This window comes from Akebia trifoliata, chromosome 14 (genome assembly GCF_017979445.1).
Source record: "Akebia trifoliata isolate Shusen 1 chromosome 14, ASM1797944v1, whole genome shotgun sequence".
Classification (NCBI taxonomy): Eukaryota; Viridiplantae; Streptophyta; class Magnoliopsida; order Ranunculales; family Lardizabalaceae; genus Akebia; species Akebia trifoliata.
The window spans coordinates 30,399,370-30,418,571 of record NC_141388.1 but is presented as its reverse complement, the minus strand read 5'-3'; the positions used below and the strand labels follow the sequence as shown (position 1 = coordinate 30,418,571).

The following is a 19,202-nucleotide window of genomic DNA, read 5'->3' as shown; positions in this document are numbered from 1 at the left end:
AACCATCCCTCCGTCAGCTCTTTAGCCATTTTGATTTTTCTATCGTGAACGACATATGATGCTTGACGTACGACCGAGATGAAAGAAAAACTATAGATTTCCTAGGTACATTTTTCAGTTGAAATCTTCAAACATCGTTTGAGACTCTTATTTCACAATCGATTGGGATAGGAGAATACTATTTTTGGTTATTAGTTTTATACTAATCCCTAAAAGCAAAAAATGTCCCTATCTGTAGGAGATTTATGTTTGCTATTCATCATTTTAATGGAAAACTACAAATGTTGTTTGAGGTTAGAAAAATCATTTTTTAAAATGATGTGAGGTTAGTTAAGAGCATGGTTTTAAAACTCGATTTCGGATCTCGTCTCGTCAAGGCCCGATACCGAGTCGTCTCGAACGAGCTTTCCGATACGTTTGAGACATCTTGTTCAAGATTGAGTAGAATTGTAAATGTGAAATGTAGCGGTTAATTTTGTGATGAATCAACTTCAATCATGATTTCATCATTAAATCCACAAAATAATAAAAAGAACATGGAAAAATAAAGAAGATAAGGATTTTTTACGTGATTCGGCAAATTTGCCTATGTCCACAAACTTGAAGAGCGTTTCACTATAAATTGAGTTTATTAAATGACCTCTTCACCTTAGTCTCATCTCTTCCCCTCAATTTTTTCCTCCCCTTTTACAATGGCCTCAAGGCTTTTAAATAGGAAAATCCTAAAAAGAGTCTTAATCCTAATTAAATTATAATTGATCCAATTATCCCTTATCTAAATCAATAATGACATAAAAGGGAAATAATCCTCTTAAATTGAGATTATTCCTTAATAAGTTAGAGTCTTTTTCAAATAATGTCACGTGTCTACCTCGAGATACGTATTGATAGTGCAAATAAACGATCTGGATGGGAGGTGATTTTATCCCTCCACATAGCCCCTTCTCGAAGGTGAAGAATAAAATATCGAGATTTGCATACTAGAAATACTTCTAATATGAGTAAACACCATATTTGATTTTCGAACTAGTATGATTCTTGATCTCCATAATTTATTTTTGTAAATTTGATCTTCTTAATAAGTTAGATTTTTGAGACTTAATCTTCTTGAACCTATCCATCCTCATATGAGTAGGAGCTCGATTTTCACAATAAATCGAGTGTTTACCTTTTTGAACCTACTCAATCTTATATGAGTAGGGCTCGGTTCCCTCAACGAACCGAGTCTTAATCTTATTGGACCTTCTTGGTCCTATTCAACCTCATATCAGTATGACTCGATTCCCTCAACAAATCGAGTGTTAACTTTATTGGACTTTCTTGGACCTACTTAACTTCATATGAGTAAGGTTCGCTTCCCTCAACAAACCAAATCTTTACCTTCTTAATCATGTTCAACCTAAAATAACAGGATTCAATTTTCTCAATGAACCAAACTGCCTTTCAATAATACGAAATAAATCAAAAGATAATTATCTTTATTGTTAACACAAACCAAATTAAAAATATTTGAAATAGAACCTTCATGTTTCAGAAAATTTGATAACATAGCGTAGATCTCCTACTTGCAATTAAATAAATTCCTTATACTTATTAAAATCCTACTTATAATACCTTTTTAATTATTGTCTGAGTCTCAGTCATTGAGTAATTATACTCGGACCAAGCCTCCACGTGTAAATTAACCGTTTTATCTTACTAACTGGACTTACATTGAACCCCCAAGTGATCACGATAGGTCAAAATTGAGTAATGAGATAAACCTATTAACTCAACAGAATCCTTGGACTCAGTCGAGTTGGGCACGAGATTATCCTCCAACCTTATCTGTACGGCCGACATAATTAGTTAAAAAACTGGCTCAGCATGATTAAAAGCCCTTGAGCAATTTAATCGTTAGACACAATATATTGGTTGACTCGGTTGAGTCAACAATTAAATAACTTAGAGCACCGAGTGGATTTGTATTAAGTCCCCAATTTATACCATTTTGCCTGGTCAAACTCCTAAAAAATAAAATTGGGTCACATGACACCTTTTTATGAACGTGACCCAAGTCCCCAATCAATATAATTGCTTTGCACTATAATTGGTCTTCTAACCTAATTTGTAAAGCCGACCCAACTAACAAATTGGATCAGCGTGACTAAGCCCCCGAACGACTTAGCTTGCTTGACAAAATTTGGTGAGTCAATTTTTAATTGAATTGACCTTTCCTAATTTAATTTGATGCATTCGTCTTGGTTAAGCCACCACCAACTTTTACTTTTCCTGAGCCAATCCTATAAGGCAAAATAAATTGGATCACATGTTTTGAGCTCCTGAGCAGTGAATTAAATCTCGTGGGACCCTTGTTATGGGCTTGAATAAATCCCCCGAGCAATTAATCGACTCAACGTGACTTGGGTGATCCTTCCATGAACCGAATTAGGCCTATTTCATTTCGACCTTTTGTTTCCTTCTACAACATCATGGGTTTCAAAATTGATCGTGTATTGCAATTTTTTTCTTTAAATATAAAACTCTAACCATTTTTATCCATTTCTTTCGTATCTTACTAAAAGATTATGGATTTTAAAGAAACTTATAAACTGATGTGAATGCAGCAGAGCAACTTTCAATCAATACACATCATCTTTTGATGGCCATGTGATACATTAAAACCATCTCTTTTGTTTTGTTTTTCTTTTTTATCATTTAAAATACTTTAAATAAAAGATAAGTATGTACCTGTAGTGTAGGTGCACCACTTCTTAGCACGTGCCCCAGGTGTACACCTCCTTTCTTGTGATGTACCCTCCCTGTGGTCCACATTTTATCCTCACTCATGATGCTACCATTAATGTTACCAGTCTTTTAGAATTCCGATGTTCCAGCTGGACCTTTTCTTTTAGCCCTTATAAAATGTTAGTGATTTATTTATTTCCTTTTCTCCTCTATTTTTCCTCAAGCAATTATAATCCACATCAAAAATTTGATGTGTATGCCAAACAACAAATTCATGTCCATCCTGAATTTCCACGTTTGCCCTCGTGGCACGTGCCCTCGCTCAAAACACAGCCACGTTTTTTTTTAATAACACCTTTCTTCCACGTGTCATTGTTCTGCACACGCAAATATATAATAATAATAATAAATAATTGGTCAGACGAAAATTACTTGAAAGAGTCAAGTCTATAAATAATTGAACAAAGGCATGGACCGAAATAGCCTTACTAAAAATACAGCCTATCCCATCTTCCGAAAGTATAGCTTTATGAAAATATGCAGCAGGGGCATTTAGGGTATTATCATATTGACAAAAATCACTAATAAAAACCCAATCACCCACCTTGATATCAGATAAGGGAGAGAAAAAAAATGGGCGTAGTGATATTGGATGGATCGACGGTTCGATCTTTCGTAAACGATGAGGTCGAGTTCAAGAAGAACATAGACGAGCGATTTGCGTCTCTTGATCTCAACAATGATGGAGTCCTCTCTCGATCCGAGCTTCGTAAGGCCTTCGAAACGTTTCGACTCATGGAAACCCACTTTGGGATCGATGTGGTCACACCTCCTGAACAACTCACTCAACTCTACGACTCCATCTTTGATAAATTTGATTGTGACAAAAGCGGAAGTGTAGATCTCGAGGAGTTTCGATCTGAAATGAAGAAGATTATGCTCGCAATTGCAGATGGTCTTGGATCATCTCCTATTCAGATGGTTCTTGAGGATGATGATCCGACCTTTCTTAAAAAAGCTGCGGATCTCGAGGAATCAAGGATCGCACAATCCTCTTGAATGTTCCGACAGGTTGCGTGCAGTGTGTACTCATTCACTTGACACGTGTCGATTTAGGTTTATCTCTTTCTATGTGTACGAGTGTACGTATTCTATCTTTCTTTATGTGTGTACGCGTGTACGCGTGTGGTAAGTTTTGAGTGCTGTTTAGTTGACGCACTTGTACTACTCTGTCTTAATATGTCTTTTTTAAATCTTTATATAATTTCTTAATTAAACAAATATCCAACAACCGTAATTTTCAATTAAAATAGAGAGCTGCTATTGGCACCCCAACTTTTACTTATTACATCCCAAGTATTTAAATTAGTTATCAAGCCCCAATTAAAGATTAAAACACAACATTCCAATATAACTAAAGTTTGTCTCAAATTACAATCTCAAACATTATAGTTCTCATTCAAATAATTTCACTAATTTTTTCTGATTAAAAAAAGATTCTTATAAAATCCTAAATCCAAAACAAAAGACATTACTTGTGACTTATGCTCCATATAAGCTAATTGTGTTGCCCGTCGAGAAGTATGACTAACTCGCAAAGCCTCTGCACTAGAGTAACCATCGTGCATATGGGAACCAATTTCATCAACTACTTTACCTTTATTGGCATTTTTAGTCCAACTTTTTAATGTAAAAGAAGGTGGGATTTCGAAAATGTCTAATCGAGAGAAGACTTTAATATGTGTCTACATAATAGTCCCATAGACTAAAAAAAAAGTTGACACTCGCATTTTCCAATCTTAGTTTCTGAATTGAATTTGCAAAAAGTACCTCTTGCACGTCATCCACATTTTTTACTTTATATTTGCGGTTCACTGTATTCAATTGAATATCTAAAAGTGGCCTCGAGTTCTTCTCGAAATTTTTTTAAAATGAATTTTGTGTAAACTCTTGCCGCACCCCCTAAAATAAAAGATCTCAGACTTAAATTTCGTTGTTTACGATATGATTCTGTCATGTGTCGGGCCTGGGCTACAGGGCCTTATCTAAACAGTCCATTACTTGTTGGGTATTATTATCTGTTGAGTATTTATTTATACTTTAATTAAGTCTGTAGTTAGTGACTGTTGGTTATTTTCTGTCATAGATAATGTGCTGTTAGTAGTGGTCTAGTAATTTATTAGTGGTTGGTGGTTATTTCCTGTCATAGATAATGTTGTTGTTAGTAAGTTGTTAGTGGATAATGTGCTGTTAGTAGTGGTCCAGTAACTTGTTAGTGGCTGGTAGTTATTTCCTGTCATAGATAATGTTGTTGTTAGTAAGTTGTTAGTGGATAATGTGCTGTTAGTAGTGGTCCAGTAATTTGTTAGTGGCTGGTGGTTCATTTCTGAAGTTGTATTTAATCTTCTGTGATGAATGAAGAAGTAAGTTGAATGTGAGCAGAACTTGTGGATGATTTGGTTCCCTCGAAGCAACCAATTGTTCTATCTTTCTAATATTATTGTTAGAATTATAACAGTGGTATCAGAGCCAGACGATCCACATGGTCGAATGTGGAGCTGGTACACGTTATTCACAACTTGCTGAATCTCTTGCGGATTGAAACAAACACAGGAGATCCAGCAGCAAAATCAGGTGTCATTGCAGCAGTTGGTGGATGGATTGGCTCAGCAGCTTCAGGCAGTGGCTGGTAATGTTGAAGCCTTGGTACGCAGTAGTGGAAAGAGACCTGAGGACAACATAGATGAGCAAAGAATGGTCAATCCATTATTTGAAGAGCATGGGACAATTCAAACACGTTCCATCCATTTGGATTTCCCTAAATTTCATGGTGAGAACCCTCAAGGGTGGATCTATAGAGCAAATCAGTTTTTTGCTTATCACCAAACTAACCCACAACATCGAGTATTATTGGCTTCCTTCCACATGGAAGGTAAGGCCTTAATTTGGTTCCAAGATTTGGAAACTTCAGGTGGAATCATAAGCTGTGAAGCATTTGTTAGGGGGCTGCAAACACGGTTTGGTCCTACAACTTATGAAGATCCAATGGAGGCCCTTACGAATTTGAAGCAAACTACTACTGTGGAAACTTATAAAATAGAATTTGAAGTCTTATCTAATCAGTTAAGGGGTTTAGCTGAACCATATAAACTTAGTTGTTTCCTTAGTAGACTTAGAGAAGACATCAGATTCATGGTACGTATGTTAAACCCACAAACGTTGAATATTGCTTTTAGGTTGGCTAAGATGCAGGAAGAAAATATTTTGACCTTAAAGAAGGTTGTCAAGGGGGGTGCTTCCACCTCAAGGCTGACCTTTGGTTCTTCTTCTCCCGAGAAGAGGGCTATGGTTCCAGTGCAGCGCTTATCTCCTATTCAAATGAAAGAAAGGTGAGAGAAGGGTCTTTGCTACAATTATGATGAGAAATGGGGACCGGGGCACAAATGCAAGGTAGCTAAGTTATTCATTATGGAGTGTGAGGATTCTAGTGATGACGAGGAGCCCTTAACAGTAAGGGATAGCAAGGAGAAGGGAGATTGCAGTTTGCGACGTAAACCAAAGATTATAGATGTAGAACCAAGCATTTCCATCCATGCTCTCTCGGGCTCTCCTAATCCAAGAACCATGAGGTTAGTGGGCAAGGTGCAAGGGTGTGTAGTGGTGGTCCTTATTGATACGGGAAGCACCTATAATTTTATGGATCCCTCTATTGCTGAGAAGGCTCGGCTCAAAATACATCCCGCCCAAGGATTGATAGTGAAGGTAGCAAATGGAGCAGCTATGAGCAGTGAAGGAAAGTGTATTGAGGTGAAACTCCACATGCAGGGTAATTTCTATCATACTAAATTTTATTTGCTTGCATTGGGGGGATGTGATATTGTTTTGGGAGTCCAATGGTTAAGGGCTCTAGGGCCAATTCTATGGGATTTCTCTAAACTTCAAATGGAATTTTCCTACATGGGCACGAGTAGAACATTTCAAGGCATGTCACCTACAGGTTTATCATTGATAGAAGGTGAAAATTTTGGTATGGCATTAAAAAAAGACCATAAGGGCTTAGTTTTACAGCTTGCTGAAACCGTTGAAAATATCTTTTTTTCTACTGAAATGGACCCGACCTTGACTGACCTTATTGACCAATACCAATCGCTTTTTGAAGAACCCAATGGTTTACCTCCACTTAGAAGACATGACCACCATATCTTACTCCATAAAGACATCAAACCAGTCTGTGTAGGTCCATATAGATACCCTTACTTCCAGAAAACAGAAATAGAAAAGTTGGTCAATGAAATGTTGAATAATGGTATAATCTGACCTAGTCAAAGCCCATTTTCCTCACCCGTTCTACTGGTAAGAAAGCAAGATGGTAGTTGGAGGCTTTGTGTTGATTATAGAGCTCTCAACAAAGAAATCATCAAAATGAAATTTCCCATACCAATTGTTGATGAATTATTAGATGAGCTACATGGTGCTACCATTTTCAGCAAATTAGACCTTAGGTCCGGCTACCATCAAATCCAAGTTCACCCAAATGATATCCAAAAGACCGCCTTTAGGACTCACGAGGGTCATTACGAGTTTTTGGTAATGCCATTCAGGCTTACCAATGCACTTGCTTCTTTCCAAGGCCTAATGAATGACATTTTCAAGCCTCATCTACGTAAATTCATTTTGGTCTTTTTTGATGACATACATGTCTATAGCAAAACCTTTTCAGAACATTTGGTTCATTTACAAACTGTTTTAGACATTCTAAAACAGCATCAATTGTTTGCAAAAAAATCTAAATGTAGTTTTGGATGTTCTGAGGTTAGCTACCTTGGTCACTTAGGGCATGTTTGGATATTAGGAGCAGAACTACTGTTCCAAAGAACAGGAGCTGGAGTACTATGTGGAGGAGCTAGAAAAGTATTCTGTGCAGAAAGGGCGTTTGGCAATCAACTCTGTGAAGTCCTGGCAGAAGTACTTTTGTGCTAAAAATCTGTTTGGGAACTATGCTGACTTCTCATGACTTCTAGAAAAAAGATCGGAATACCCTTATATTATACTAGTTACTATTTTTTGTTTTTTAGTATCATAATATGCCTTTAAACTATATTGTTTTTGACATTTTAACTATAAATATTAATATAATATAATATAATATTTTAAATATTAAATATTAACATAATGTGTTTAAAACAGGGGTATTTTCGTAAAAAATTAATAAAGTTAGGGGTATTTCGGTAAAATGAGCCGTTAGAATATTACTCCCCGCAAGATGCGAAATTGAGAAGTAGGTTTTAGTGATTTTTTCATAAAGAGCAATTTTTTGCTTTTGCGCGGAGTAATTCTTCGAAAGAGTTGTTTATCTAAATTATCCAAACGACTTTTAACTCCCCGCAAGAGTCAGAAGTAGCCAAGGAGTCCTATCCAAACGCCATCGTAATTTCCCATAAAGGAGTTAAGGCTGACCTTGCTAAAATTGATGTTATGCTTAGTTGGCCTTTTCCCACCAGTTTAAAGTCTCTTAGAGGGTTCTTTGGACTCACAGGCTACTATAGGAAATTTATCAAAGGATATGGCCTCATTGCAGCAGCACCCTTAACCTCTCTCTTAAAAAAGAATTCCTTCTCTTGGACTAAAACAACCAAGGAAGCCTTTGAAAAACTCAAAAAAGCTGTTACTAACCCTTCGGTCTTAGCACTACCAGATTTTACTCATCCTTTTACTATTCAATGTGATGCTTGTGGGTATGGTGTTGGAGCTGTTTTATTGCAATAGGGAAGGCCAATTGCTTTTATGAGCCAAGAAATTAGTGGAAAGGCTTTACAAATGTCAACTTATGAGAAAGAATTGATGGCCTTGGTACTTGTTGTAAAGAAATGGAGATCTTACTTATTGGGGCAGAAATTCAAGGTGCAAACAGATCAACAAAGCCTAAAATATTTGCTAGAACAAAAGGTTGTAACACCTCTTCAACAAAAATGGATCACCAAGTTGTTAGGTTTTGATTTCTCAGTGGAGTACAAACAAGGGAAAGACAACCGGGTGGTTGATGCACTATCTAGAAAGGTAGATTCTAAAGAAGAAGAGTTGGCAGCCCTCACGGTTCCATCAACTACTTGGTTGGACATTCTCAAGGCTTCTTATGGAAAATATTCTGAGTTGTAGAAACTATTGCAGAAAGTGGAGCAAGGGATATTGGATCCTAACAAATATAGAGTATTGGAAGGGTTGCTTTATTGCAAAGATAGACTCTATATTAGCAACACACCAGAGCTGAAATTGCAGATTCTCCAGGCCTTACATAGCAGTCCAGTGGGTGGCCATGCAAGGTACCATAAAACTATCCACAGAATTTGTTCTAAATTTTATTGGGTAGGCATGAAGGGTGACATCCGAAACTTAATCTGAGAATGTGATGTGTGTTAAAGAAATAAATAAGAAAACATACATCCAATAAGACTCCTTCAACCCTTACCAATTCCTACTAAAATTTGGACTGACATTTCTCTTGATTTTGTTGAAGGGTTGCCTGTTTCGGGAGGGTACTCAGTGATTATAGTGGTGGTTGACAAGTTATCTAAATATGCCCATTTTGTTCCAGTTTCCCATCCCTATACAACTTCTAAAATAACCCAAATATTTGTTGCAAATATTTTTAAATTGCATGGAATGCCTAGTTCTATTGTAACAGACAGGGATCCAACTTTTACAAGCAATTTCTGGAATGAACTATTCAAGTTGCAGGGGATTGACTTGAAGTTCAGCTCAGCTTACCACCCACAAACGGATGGACAAACCGAGATAGTGAACAAGGTTATGGAGCAGTACTTACGGTGTTTTTCAGGTGACAAACCAAGGGAGTGGGTCAAATGGCTTCCGTTGGCTGAATGGTGTTACAATACAAATGTTCATGCATCGACCAAACTAACACCCTTTGAATCAGTCTATGGTTACCCACCCCCAAAATTATTCCCTATTCTCCAGGAACTACAAAAAATCAGGCTGTGGAAGATACCTTAAAGTCGAGGGATCAGATTCTCTGTATCATTCAACACAATTTGCAGGAAGCACAAGCACGAATGAAGCGATTCGTTGATTTAAAGCGGACAGAAAGAAGCTTTGAAGTGGGCGATTATGTTTACATTCGACTCCAACCATACAAGCAGTAGTCAGTTGTCCAACGTTGCAACTCGAAGCTTTCTCCGCGGTTCTACGGACCATTTGAAGTGCTGGAAAAATTGGGCTCCGTTGCTTATAAGTTGAAGCTTCCTCCTACGACTCAAATCCACCCGGTGTTCCACGTATCGAACTTGAAGAAGAAGTTAGGAGCTCGAAATCAGCAATCGTAATCATTGCCGCTTACAACTTCAGATGGAACCTTTAAGCTTGAACCTGAGGAAATCATACAACGACGCATGGTGAAAAAGGGGAACCGAGCAGCAACATAACTGTTGGTAAAGTGGAAAGGGTTAGGGCTAGAAGAAGCAACCTGGGTGGACTATCAAGTTCTGAGTAAGGACTTCCCAGACCTTGTGGACAAGGTCTTCTAAGGGGGTGGCATTGTCATGTGTCGGGCCTGGGCTACAGGGTCTTATCTAGACAGCCCATTACTTGTTGGGTATTATTATCTGTTGAGTATTTATTTATGCTTTAATTAAGTCTGTAGTTAGTGGCTGTTGGTTATTTTCTGTCATAGATAATGTGTTGTTAGTAGTGGTCCAGTAACTTGTTAGTGGCTGGTGGTTATTTCCTGTCATAGATAATGTTGCTGTTAGTAAGTTGTTAGTGGATAATGTGCTGTTAGTAGTGGTCCAGTAACTTGTTAGTGGCTGGTGGTTATTTCCTATCATAGATAATGTTGCTGTTAGTAAGTTGTTAGTGGATAATGTGCTGTTAATAGTGGTCCAGTAACTTGTTAGTGGTTGGTGGTTAATTTCTGAAGTTGTATTTAATCTTTTGTGATGAATGAAGAAGTAAGTTGAATGTGAGCAGAACTTGTGGAGGATTTGGTTCCCTCGAAGCAACCAATTGTTCTATTTTTCTAATATTATTGTTAGAATCATAACAGATTCAATATCTTTCATATTTACTTTTTAGTAACGACTTTTCAAGACAAGATCGTATTTTGTAACAAATTCTTGTAAATTACCTGTAGATTTTACAAAAGAATCAAAGAATGAGTTGATACTCTCACTAATTTGTGTGATATTCATCCTTGCAAAGAAAATGCTTCAATTGCAAATCGGTACCTATGAAACATGAATTTTGTTGAAAAAATCTGCAGTTTTTTCAGATTTTTGTGATTGAATGGGTCATTTTGAGCTATGATTTAAGTGGGTCTCACAATTTACTTGAGGCGGGACCACTTGAAAACTTGTTCTTCTTATTGAAGAGAATAGTTTCATGTTTTTAGTTGTCAAAAATCTATTTTGGGTGAATGACAAATCGACTCCAAACAACCCCTTTATTCCTATCAGGAAGAACACACCTCTTGATTTTGAAGGGGCACACCCCTTGATTTAGAAAGGGCATACCTCTTGATTTTGAAGGGGGGGCACACCCCTTAATTTAGAGAGGACGCACCTCTTGATTTTCATGGGTGTCTGTTCGTCTAGAAAGGACACATCTTTTGATTTTGGGTTGTCTCTTAAAAGATATACATTTCCTTTTCCAAGAGACATTATGTCTCTTAGAATCATCTTTTCCCAAGAGACACCTTGTCTCTTAAAATTCTATAAATAAGTCATTTCAACCTGAGTTTTTCTAATTAAAATTTTTCTCTTCATCTCTGCTGTTTTAAATTGCTTGCATTCTGATTTCTCGTCTGCATTCTTTGAGAGTACAACATTAACGTTCAGTTCGCTAGACGTGTAGATTGAAGTGCTGCCTTTACACGTGTTATCGTTATATCCTGGGAGACAATTGTTCTTTGATCCGTGTGCACCAAGTTGCGGGAACAAAATTGTCTTAAGGACATTGTGTTCAACACAAGCCTCGGTCAAACTTTATTTTATTTATTCTCAGGTATTTACCGTATAACAATCTTAAGACAATTTTTTCGGATTATTTTTTATTCTATTTTCACAGATTTAAAAAATAAATCACCAAGAAAAACCCGAGAAATTTAATGGCTCGGATTTTAAGCGTTGGTAACAGAAAATGTTATTTTATTTAATAACATTAAACTTAGCAAAATTCTTTCAAGAAGATGCGCCTATTCTGAAAGAAAACGAATCAGATAGCACAACGGTTTCTGCTATCAAAGCATGGAAACACTTGGATTTCCTATGCAGGAGTTATATCCTCAATGGATTAGATAATAAATTGTATAACGTATACAGTCCAATCGCCATTGTAAAAGAATTGTGGGAATCCTTAGACAATAAATATAAGACAGAAGATGCCGGACAAAAGCAATTTGTAGTCGACAGATTCTAAAATAGTTATCAAATAAGTCCAAGAACTTCAAATTATCCTGCATGAAATTCATGTAGAAAGCATGTCTATTAGTGAATCATTTCAAATGGCATTGGTAATTGAAAAATTACCGCCATCTTGAAGAGACTTCAAAAATTATTTGAAGCACAAACGCCAGGAGATGAAGCTCGAAGACTTGATAGTATGGTCAAGGATTGAGGAAGATAACATAATGAGTGAGAAATGGGCGAAAAATAACTACTACGAGTCTAAGGCCAATGTAGTAGAAGTTAAACGGCCTAAGTTGAACTGTCACAACAAAAAGAGGAAAATCTCTATTCTGGGTCTTAAAGGCAAGGACTTTAAAAAATTCAAGGGAACCTGTTTTGTTTGCAACAAACCTGGACATCGAGCCAAGGACAGCCGCAAACTGAAAGCGCCCTCGATCCGCGGGGTGCGCGGATCCACTTTTGACCCTTGAGGTTTGGGAGTCGCCACCTAGTTATTGTGGTCTAGGAACCATACTGACTCTAACATGGATAAAAAGAACTAATCTACCATAAAAAATCTGAATTCGGGGATCAAGTTACGGAGTTGGAAGGTGTTAGGCACCAACCCCGCCCGGCCAAAGCCGGTCTCTACTAAATTCCCCAAGTAAATTACATTGCTAAAATCTAGATAAAAAAAATAAAAATAAAAATTTACCTTTCCGATGGCAAGGACTTGGTTCCCTCAGATCTGACAAAAAGAGCTCCTTGTACCGTGCTCCCTTGCTTCGTTCTGTTTCCGGATTTGACTTCAGATCTCCGAGGCAAGGTATCTCCTTGTTTTTGAATCTGAACTCTTCAAGTTCATTACGGATTTGGGGGTGTTTTTAGAAGGCTTTTGGGTGTTTTCTAGACTAAAATTGAAGGGGGGATGTTAGGTAAGGAGTTGGGGCTCCAAAACTAGGGTTTATGGGGGGCTAGGGGAGCTTCTAGACCTATTTCTCCTAGGGTTTATAATTTGATACGAAAATAGGATGTGAGCACCTCTATTTATAGATTTTTTTAGGAGTTGATTTGGGTAGAGTTAGTATTTAATTAGAGTTCTTTTAATTAGAGTTGTGTTTTAGTTAGAATTGTTTTAGGTAGAATTGTGTTTTAATTAGAATTGTTTTAGGTAGAATTGTTTTTAAGTTAGAACTCTATTAGATAGAGTTATTATTTAATTAGAGTTCTATTATGACTTTTGGTCTTCTTTGATTGACTTTAATGTTTTGACTTTAGTTTTAATTGATTGACTTTTAATATTTGACTTCAGTCTTGCTTAATTGACTTTAATTTTGACTTTAGTCTCACTTGATTGACTTTAATACCTTCACTTTAGTCTTGCTTGATTTACTTTGATTTTTGGAGAAGGCCCCTCTATTATATTTTAATTCTTTAGACCCCCAAAATGGAGGGGTCCTTAAAGAAATATCTCACGAACCCTCAACAATTTTGCCTGAAAGTCCGATTGATCGATTTTTTAGGTTCAAATTTTTAAATTAATTTCATTAATGTTTTACTTTAATTATTTAATATTTTATTTATTAATTTCGAATTTTTTAATTATAAAAATTGTGAAATTACCGTTTTGCCCCCGGAGAGGACTTTTCACATTTTAAGTCAGTTTTTGATGTTCTAGGATGTTTTAGAATCAGTTTTTCGTAAGGAATTCAATGGAAATGTTGGTTTGTATCATTTATGAAAATTTTTATGTGAAATGATTGTGAATTTTATGAGGGGCATTTTCGTAATTTTGTCAAATTCTGATATATTTGATTTCGATTTGTTATTTTATGTGTTCGAGAGAGTTTTCCTGTAACGTAGGCTCTAGGGTTGTTTTGATGTCATATTTTGATTTGATCGTGATTTTTATCGTGAAGCTTCTTTTTGGTCTGCAAGATGATGATTTCTATGTTTCTGGGGTTGTGTTTTCCTAGCGTAGCGTGATTTCTAAGGTTTTGTCAATTCGAGATACCTCATCTGGATTTCTGAAACAAATCTGGTAACAAAGTAAAGCAATGGAATACACATCCATCATTGAGAATCCTTGCGATCGGGTTGACGAATTGATTAATCAGGTGGATGCAAAAATGGGGTGTCTACACAAACGTAATGACCAGGATTCATCGAAAAATAAATTTGTTCAAACCCAGTTGTCTGAAGTAGAGCATCTAGTTGCAGTTGTTTCTGATATCAACCTCTTTGTAGTTGTCTCTAAAGTAAATTTAATCTGAAATACTAAAGAATGGTGGGTAGACACAGGGGCTACTCGACACATATGTCTTGACAAAAATTTATTTTCAGAATATATTAAAACAGAAAATGATGAACAACTCTTTATGGGCAACTTTTCAACTTCAAGAATTGAAGGTCAAGGGAAGATGGTGTTGAAATTTACTTCTGGGAAGAGTCTTACATTAAATGATGTGTTGCACGTACCAGACATCTGAAAAAATCTTGTATCCGGATCTTTGTTGAGTAAGAAGGGTTTTAGATTAGTATTTGAATCTGAAAAATTTTTACTTACTAAAAATGGGATGTACGTGGGCAAGGGGTATTTGACCGATGGTCTGTTTAAACTAAATGTAATGACAATTATACCCAAAGATTTAATTATGAATAAAGATAATTCTTCTGTTTATATGCTTGAGTCTTTCAATGTGTGGCATGATAGATTAGGTCATGTAAATTTTAATACCTTGCGAAGGTTAATGAATTTAGATTTATTGCCTAAATTTCATATTGACTAAAATCATAAATGTGAAACATGTGTGGGAGTTAAATTAACCAAAACACCCTTTCATTCTGTGGAAAGGAGTTCAAAACCTCTAAAATTAATTCATAATGATATCTGTGATTTAAAATTTGTGCAAACAAGAGGTGGAAAAAAGTATTTCACTACTTTTATTGATGATTGCATAAGATATTTTTATGTTTATTTACTAAGGAGTAAAGACGAAGCCTTAGAAATGTTTAAACATTACAAGGATGAAGTTGAAAATCAACTCAGTCAAAAGATAAAGGTAGTAAGAAGTGATAGAGGAGGTGAATATGAAGCACCCATCGGTGAGTTCTGTTTAGAACATGGTATTATTCACTAAACTACTGCTGCTTATTCACCACAATCTAATGGTGTTGCCGAACGTAAAAATCGAACCTTAAAAGAAATGATGAATGCTATGTTGATAAGTTCTGTTTTACCCCAGAATTTGTGATGGGAAGCGATCCTTTCAACAAATCATATTCTTAACAAACTACCTCACAAGAAATTAGACCAAACTTCATATGAGTTATGAAAATGTCGAAAATCGTCTTATAAATATTTAAAAGTGTAGGGGTGTTTGGTTAAGGTAATGGTTCTTAACCCTAAAAAGGTTAAGATAGGACCAAAAACCATTGATTGTATATTCATTGGTTATGCACATAATAGTAGTGCATATCGATTCCTTGTGCATAAATCTGACATTCATGATGTTCATAAAAATACTATTATTGAGTCAAGGAATACTTCATTTTTTGAGAATATTTTTCCTTGTAAAAATATACAAATAATAAGTTCTCATAAAAGAACTTATGATACTGCGATTACTAGTTCACAAGGTAATATAGACAAAAAATCTATAGAAAATAAGGATGAACCTAGACGTAGTAAGAGACCTAAAGTGATTATATCATTTGGTCTGGATTTTCTAACTTTTTTGTTAGAAAATGAACCTCAAACCTTTAAGGAAGCCATGTCTACACCTTAAGCACCTTATTGGACAGAGGCTGTAAATAGCAAAATTGATTCAATTTTACAAAATCATACTTGGGAATTGGTGACATTTGATACGACTTATTGGACAAACAAATATGATATGCCATTCGCTCCATTTACTGAAGTAAACCATTACTTTCAATCTATACAATTTGGGTGTGCTCTTATACAAGATGAGACAGAGACAACTTTCTTATGGTTATTTGAGACTTGGCTCAAGGCTATGGGAGGACGTCATCCAATATCGATAATCACTGATCAGGATTTGGCAATGAGGAATGCAATTGCTAAAGTTTTTCCCAACACACATCATCGCCTTTGCATTTGGCACATCATGAAAAAGTTTCCTGAGAAGTTGGCATATAAATACTTTGAATCTTGTGATTTCAAAAATAAATTGGAGAAGTGTATTTGGTCGACGTACACGAGAGAAGAGTTTGAAAAGAATTAGAAGAATTTGATTGTAAAGCATGGATTGGAAGGAAATGAATTGCTTGAACAATTATTTAATTTGCAGGAGTCTTGGGTGCCTGTGTATAATCGGGGTTGTTTTTTTACTGGCATGAATACTACTGGCCGTAGTGAGAGCATTAATGCATTCTTTGATGGGTTAGTTACATGGAAGACAAATCTAAGAGAATTTGTAGTCAAGTATGAGGAAGCATTGAAAAAACTTGTTACAAATGAGACCAATGAAGATTTTAAATCAGAACACAAGTTTCAATGTGTGAAGAATGACGAGTTACTTCTCAAACATGCTGCGACAGTGTATACTAAAAATATGTTTGAGAAACTCAGGGAAGAATGGCTTCAAGTGAATCGACTTAAAGTTGAAGAAATGAGAATCGATGATAGATTTCATACGTATCGGATAACAACTAAGTTTGGTAAGTCCGAGGAGTTTGTGTTGAAGTTAAATTTGGATATTTACGAGGGTACATGTGAATGTAAGAAATTTGAGTTTGTTGGAATAATATTTTGGCATTTTCTAAAGGTGTTTTTTCGTCTAGACATTGATAGTATACCGTCACACTTCATTCTTGGAAAATGGAGGAAAGAGGCAAACAAATTTAGGGTGATGGATTCAAAATTGATACCAAAACATGTAGTACAAGATTGATAGAGCTCAACACTGCTATTGTCCAATAACAATTATCTAGCCTACTTTTGTTTAGTGTGTCTCCAAACCAATTCGACCGCCCTCCTCATTCACAAAACTTTCCTACTATATAAAATGGAAGCACACCACCAACGATTCCTGCTCCGAACATGCCTGCAGTGAACATTATTATATAGCTCTCCATAGAAACCGGTACTTGATCTCAAAAAAATGATGGACGCTTTTACGTGCAAGTCCATCAACAACCCCTAGGAGGAGAAATTGTGGTAGCAACCAAAACAAACTCTTGGGGATTTTTTCATCCGGTTTATCTACTAAACCATGTTTCTCAATCACACATATCCTTTCATTCTCCACCTTTGCAGCAATAGTACAACATAAAATAGATAAGAGGATCCCAAGAGATATTCCATTTGCTAGTTCATATTTTTCGTCTTGATGCCATGATGGAAAAGGAAGAGGTGGAGAGCGAGGAATAGGTCGTGGTGGTGGAAGAGGCCGAGTGGTGGTGGAATGAATGGTGGAAACAAAGTTGTGATCGAGCCTCATTGCTAAGGGGGAAGAAGTTGTTATCATTACTAAGAACATGGTTCCTGGTAAAGCTGTTTATGGAGAGAAGAGGATCTCTGTTAAGGTGATTTCTCTTCTCTTCATTTTTTAGATAAGTTAAACGAAAAAAAATGTTGTTTTATTTATTTATATTTTTGTCTAGGTCTTTAAATGTTGAGTTGTTTGTTAGGGTTTCTGTTTGGGTGTTAGATTTTAGTAGGGTTTCATTCATGGTTGGTGTAAAAGTACTAAAAATCTAAACGCCTAACCGCTCAGAAATTTTCTCTCTACCAACCAATAACACTTGTTTTTTCAATACACAGTGGTGTCATACCATTCTTTCATCATCTTAGTACAAAATTTTCTTAACAGCAAATTCTTACTCTTTTTTTTTTAAGTACATCATCATGTTACACTTTTCATAGGATTAAGAATCACACGGCAACCAAACTGCAAAACCCAAGCATTTAAATTTGAAAGTTCAATGACTGTCCATTTTCAAAGCCTTTGATCAAATTCAAAAATATATAAATTTTAAATATGATCTACACCATGGATGTTAGAGGCCTAGGTGTTATCTTTCTAGATCTTCTCCCTTATGGTAATGTATTCGATGCATTAATAACAATGTGACATCATAAAATGGTCCGTTGTTTACCAAGAATATCCAGAACCAGATTATTATGAATAATGCTGAAGTGACCTCAAAATTTTACCTGGTATCGCACTCTCTTAATATGGAAGTGTGTAAAAACCATAGATGCTTTTCATTGAGTTATGAGTGAAAAAAGCATCTATGATTCCAACACACTTCAACCTTAGGAAACTGCAATACGAGGTACAATTTTGAGGTCACTCCAACACAACTCAAGTACTATTTACGTATTCCCCTTAAAGATGAAACAAATCGCTAGAACTCTTATTTTTTATAACATAATAAGTTCTTATTCATAAATCATTAATTCTTTTTAAGGATCAAAATATTCTCTGCCTTCTTGGCAATAAGGACGGAGCATATATTATTCCAATGTCCAGTGACATTGGATTCTTAAAACATTCTTTATTTTCAATTAATTCATCAAAATTCTCTTATTAATATGTTATAAACCTGAAACATCATGGTAAGTTCATATTTTTTTAACTATTTAAAAAATGTAATTTTTCAAAAAAGTATTACTTAAAATAAATTAAAAATTTATGATATTTTTGTGTTACTTAATAACTTGATTGTGAAAGGAAAAGGAGAGGAGGGGGGGGGGGGGGAACTCAACCCTTATTTTTTTTGTTTTTTTATCGATAAGCTTGTTTTTAATGAGTTTAGTCGTGCTGGTGGGATTTGAACCCATGTCCCTAATATCATCACCCAGAGAAACTAAGCTAGTTTACACTTACACTACGTGAAAAAAAAAAACTCATATTCGTCGGTCCAAGGCCGTCGAATTTCATTCATTGTCAAATTTTTTTCTTTCGACAGATCGAAACCATCAAATTAATGGAGGATGAGAGAAATTTGATGGCTCTAAATCGTCGAATTTGAGGAATATCAAAAGTTACGACGACTCTAGATCGTCGAATTTTCATTTCTAAAATTCATGGGGTTTGACCTGCAACA

At 35.9% G+C, this 19,202-nt stretch overlaps 3 protein-coding genes across 3 annotated transcripts; all 3 read left to right on the top strand.

The window, feature by feature from the left end:
* The first annotated feature begins 3,243 nt into the window (after positions 1-3,243).
* On the top strand, positions 3,244-4,008 carry LOC147386732 (uncharacterized). The gene has a single exon (XM_086423746.1). The coding sequence runs from the start codon at positions 3,361-3,363 to the stop codon at positions 3,784-3,786; it is 426 nt and encodes a 141-aa protein (XP_086279872.1). The 5' UTR covers positions 3,244-3,360; the 3' UTR covers positions 3,787-4,008.
* A 2,187-nt stretch (positions 4,009-6,195) lies between these two features.
* On the top strand, positions 6,196-9,887 carry LOC147386731 (uncharacterized). Its single transcript, XM_086424606.1, has 6 exons — positions 6,196-6,960; positions 7,580-7,663; positions 8,494-8,784; positions 8,896-9,047; positions 9,396-9,562; positions 9,703-9,887. The coding sequence occupies exons 1-6, from the start codon at positions 6,196-6,198 to the stop codon at positions 9,885-9,887; spliced, it is 1,644 nt and encodes a 547-aa protein (XP_086280732.1).
* Positions 9,888-16,483: 6,596 nt separating this feature from the next.
* LOC147386730 (protein FAR1-RELATED SEQUENCE 5-like) lies at positions 16,484-17,041 on the top strand. Its single transcript, XM_086424605.1, has one exon. It carries the CDS (start codon positions 16,484-16,486, stop codon positions 17,039-17,041), a length of 558 nt encoding a protein of 185 aa, XP_086280731.1.
* The last annotated feature ends 2,161 nt before the right edge of the window (positions 17,042-19,202 follow it).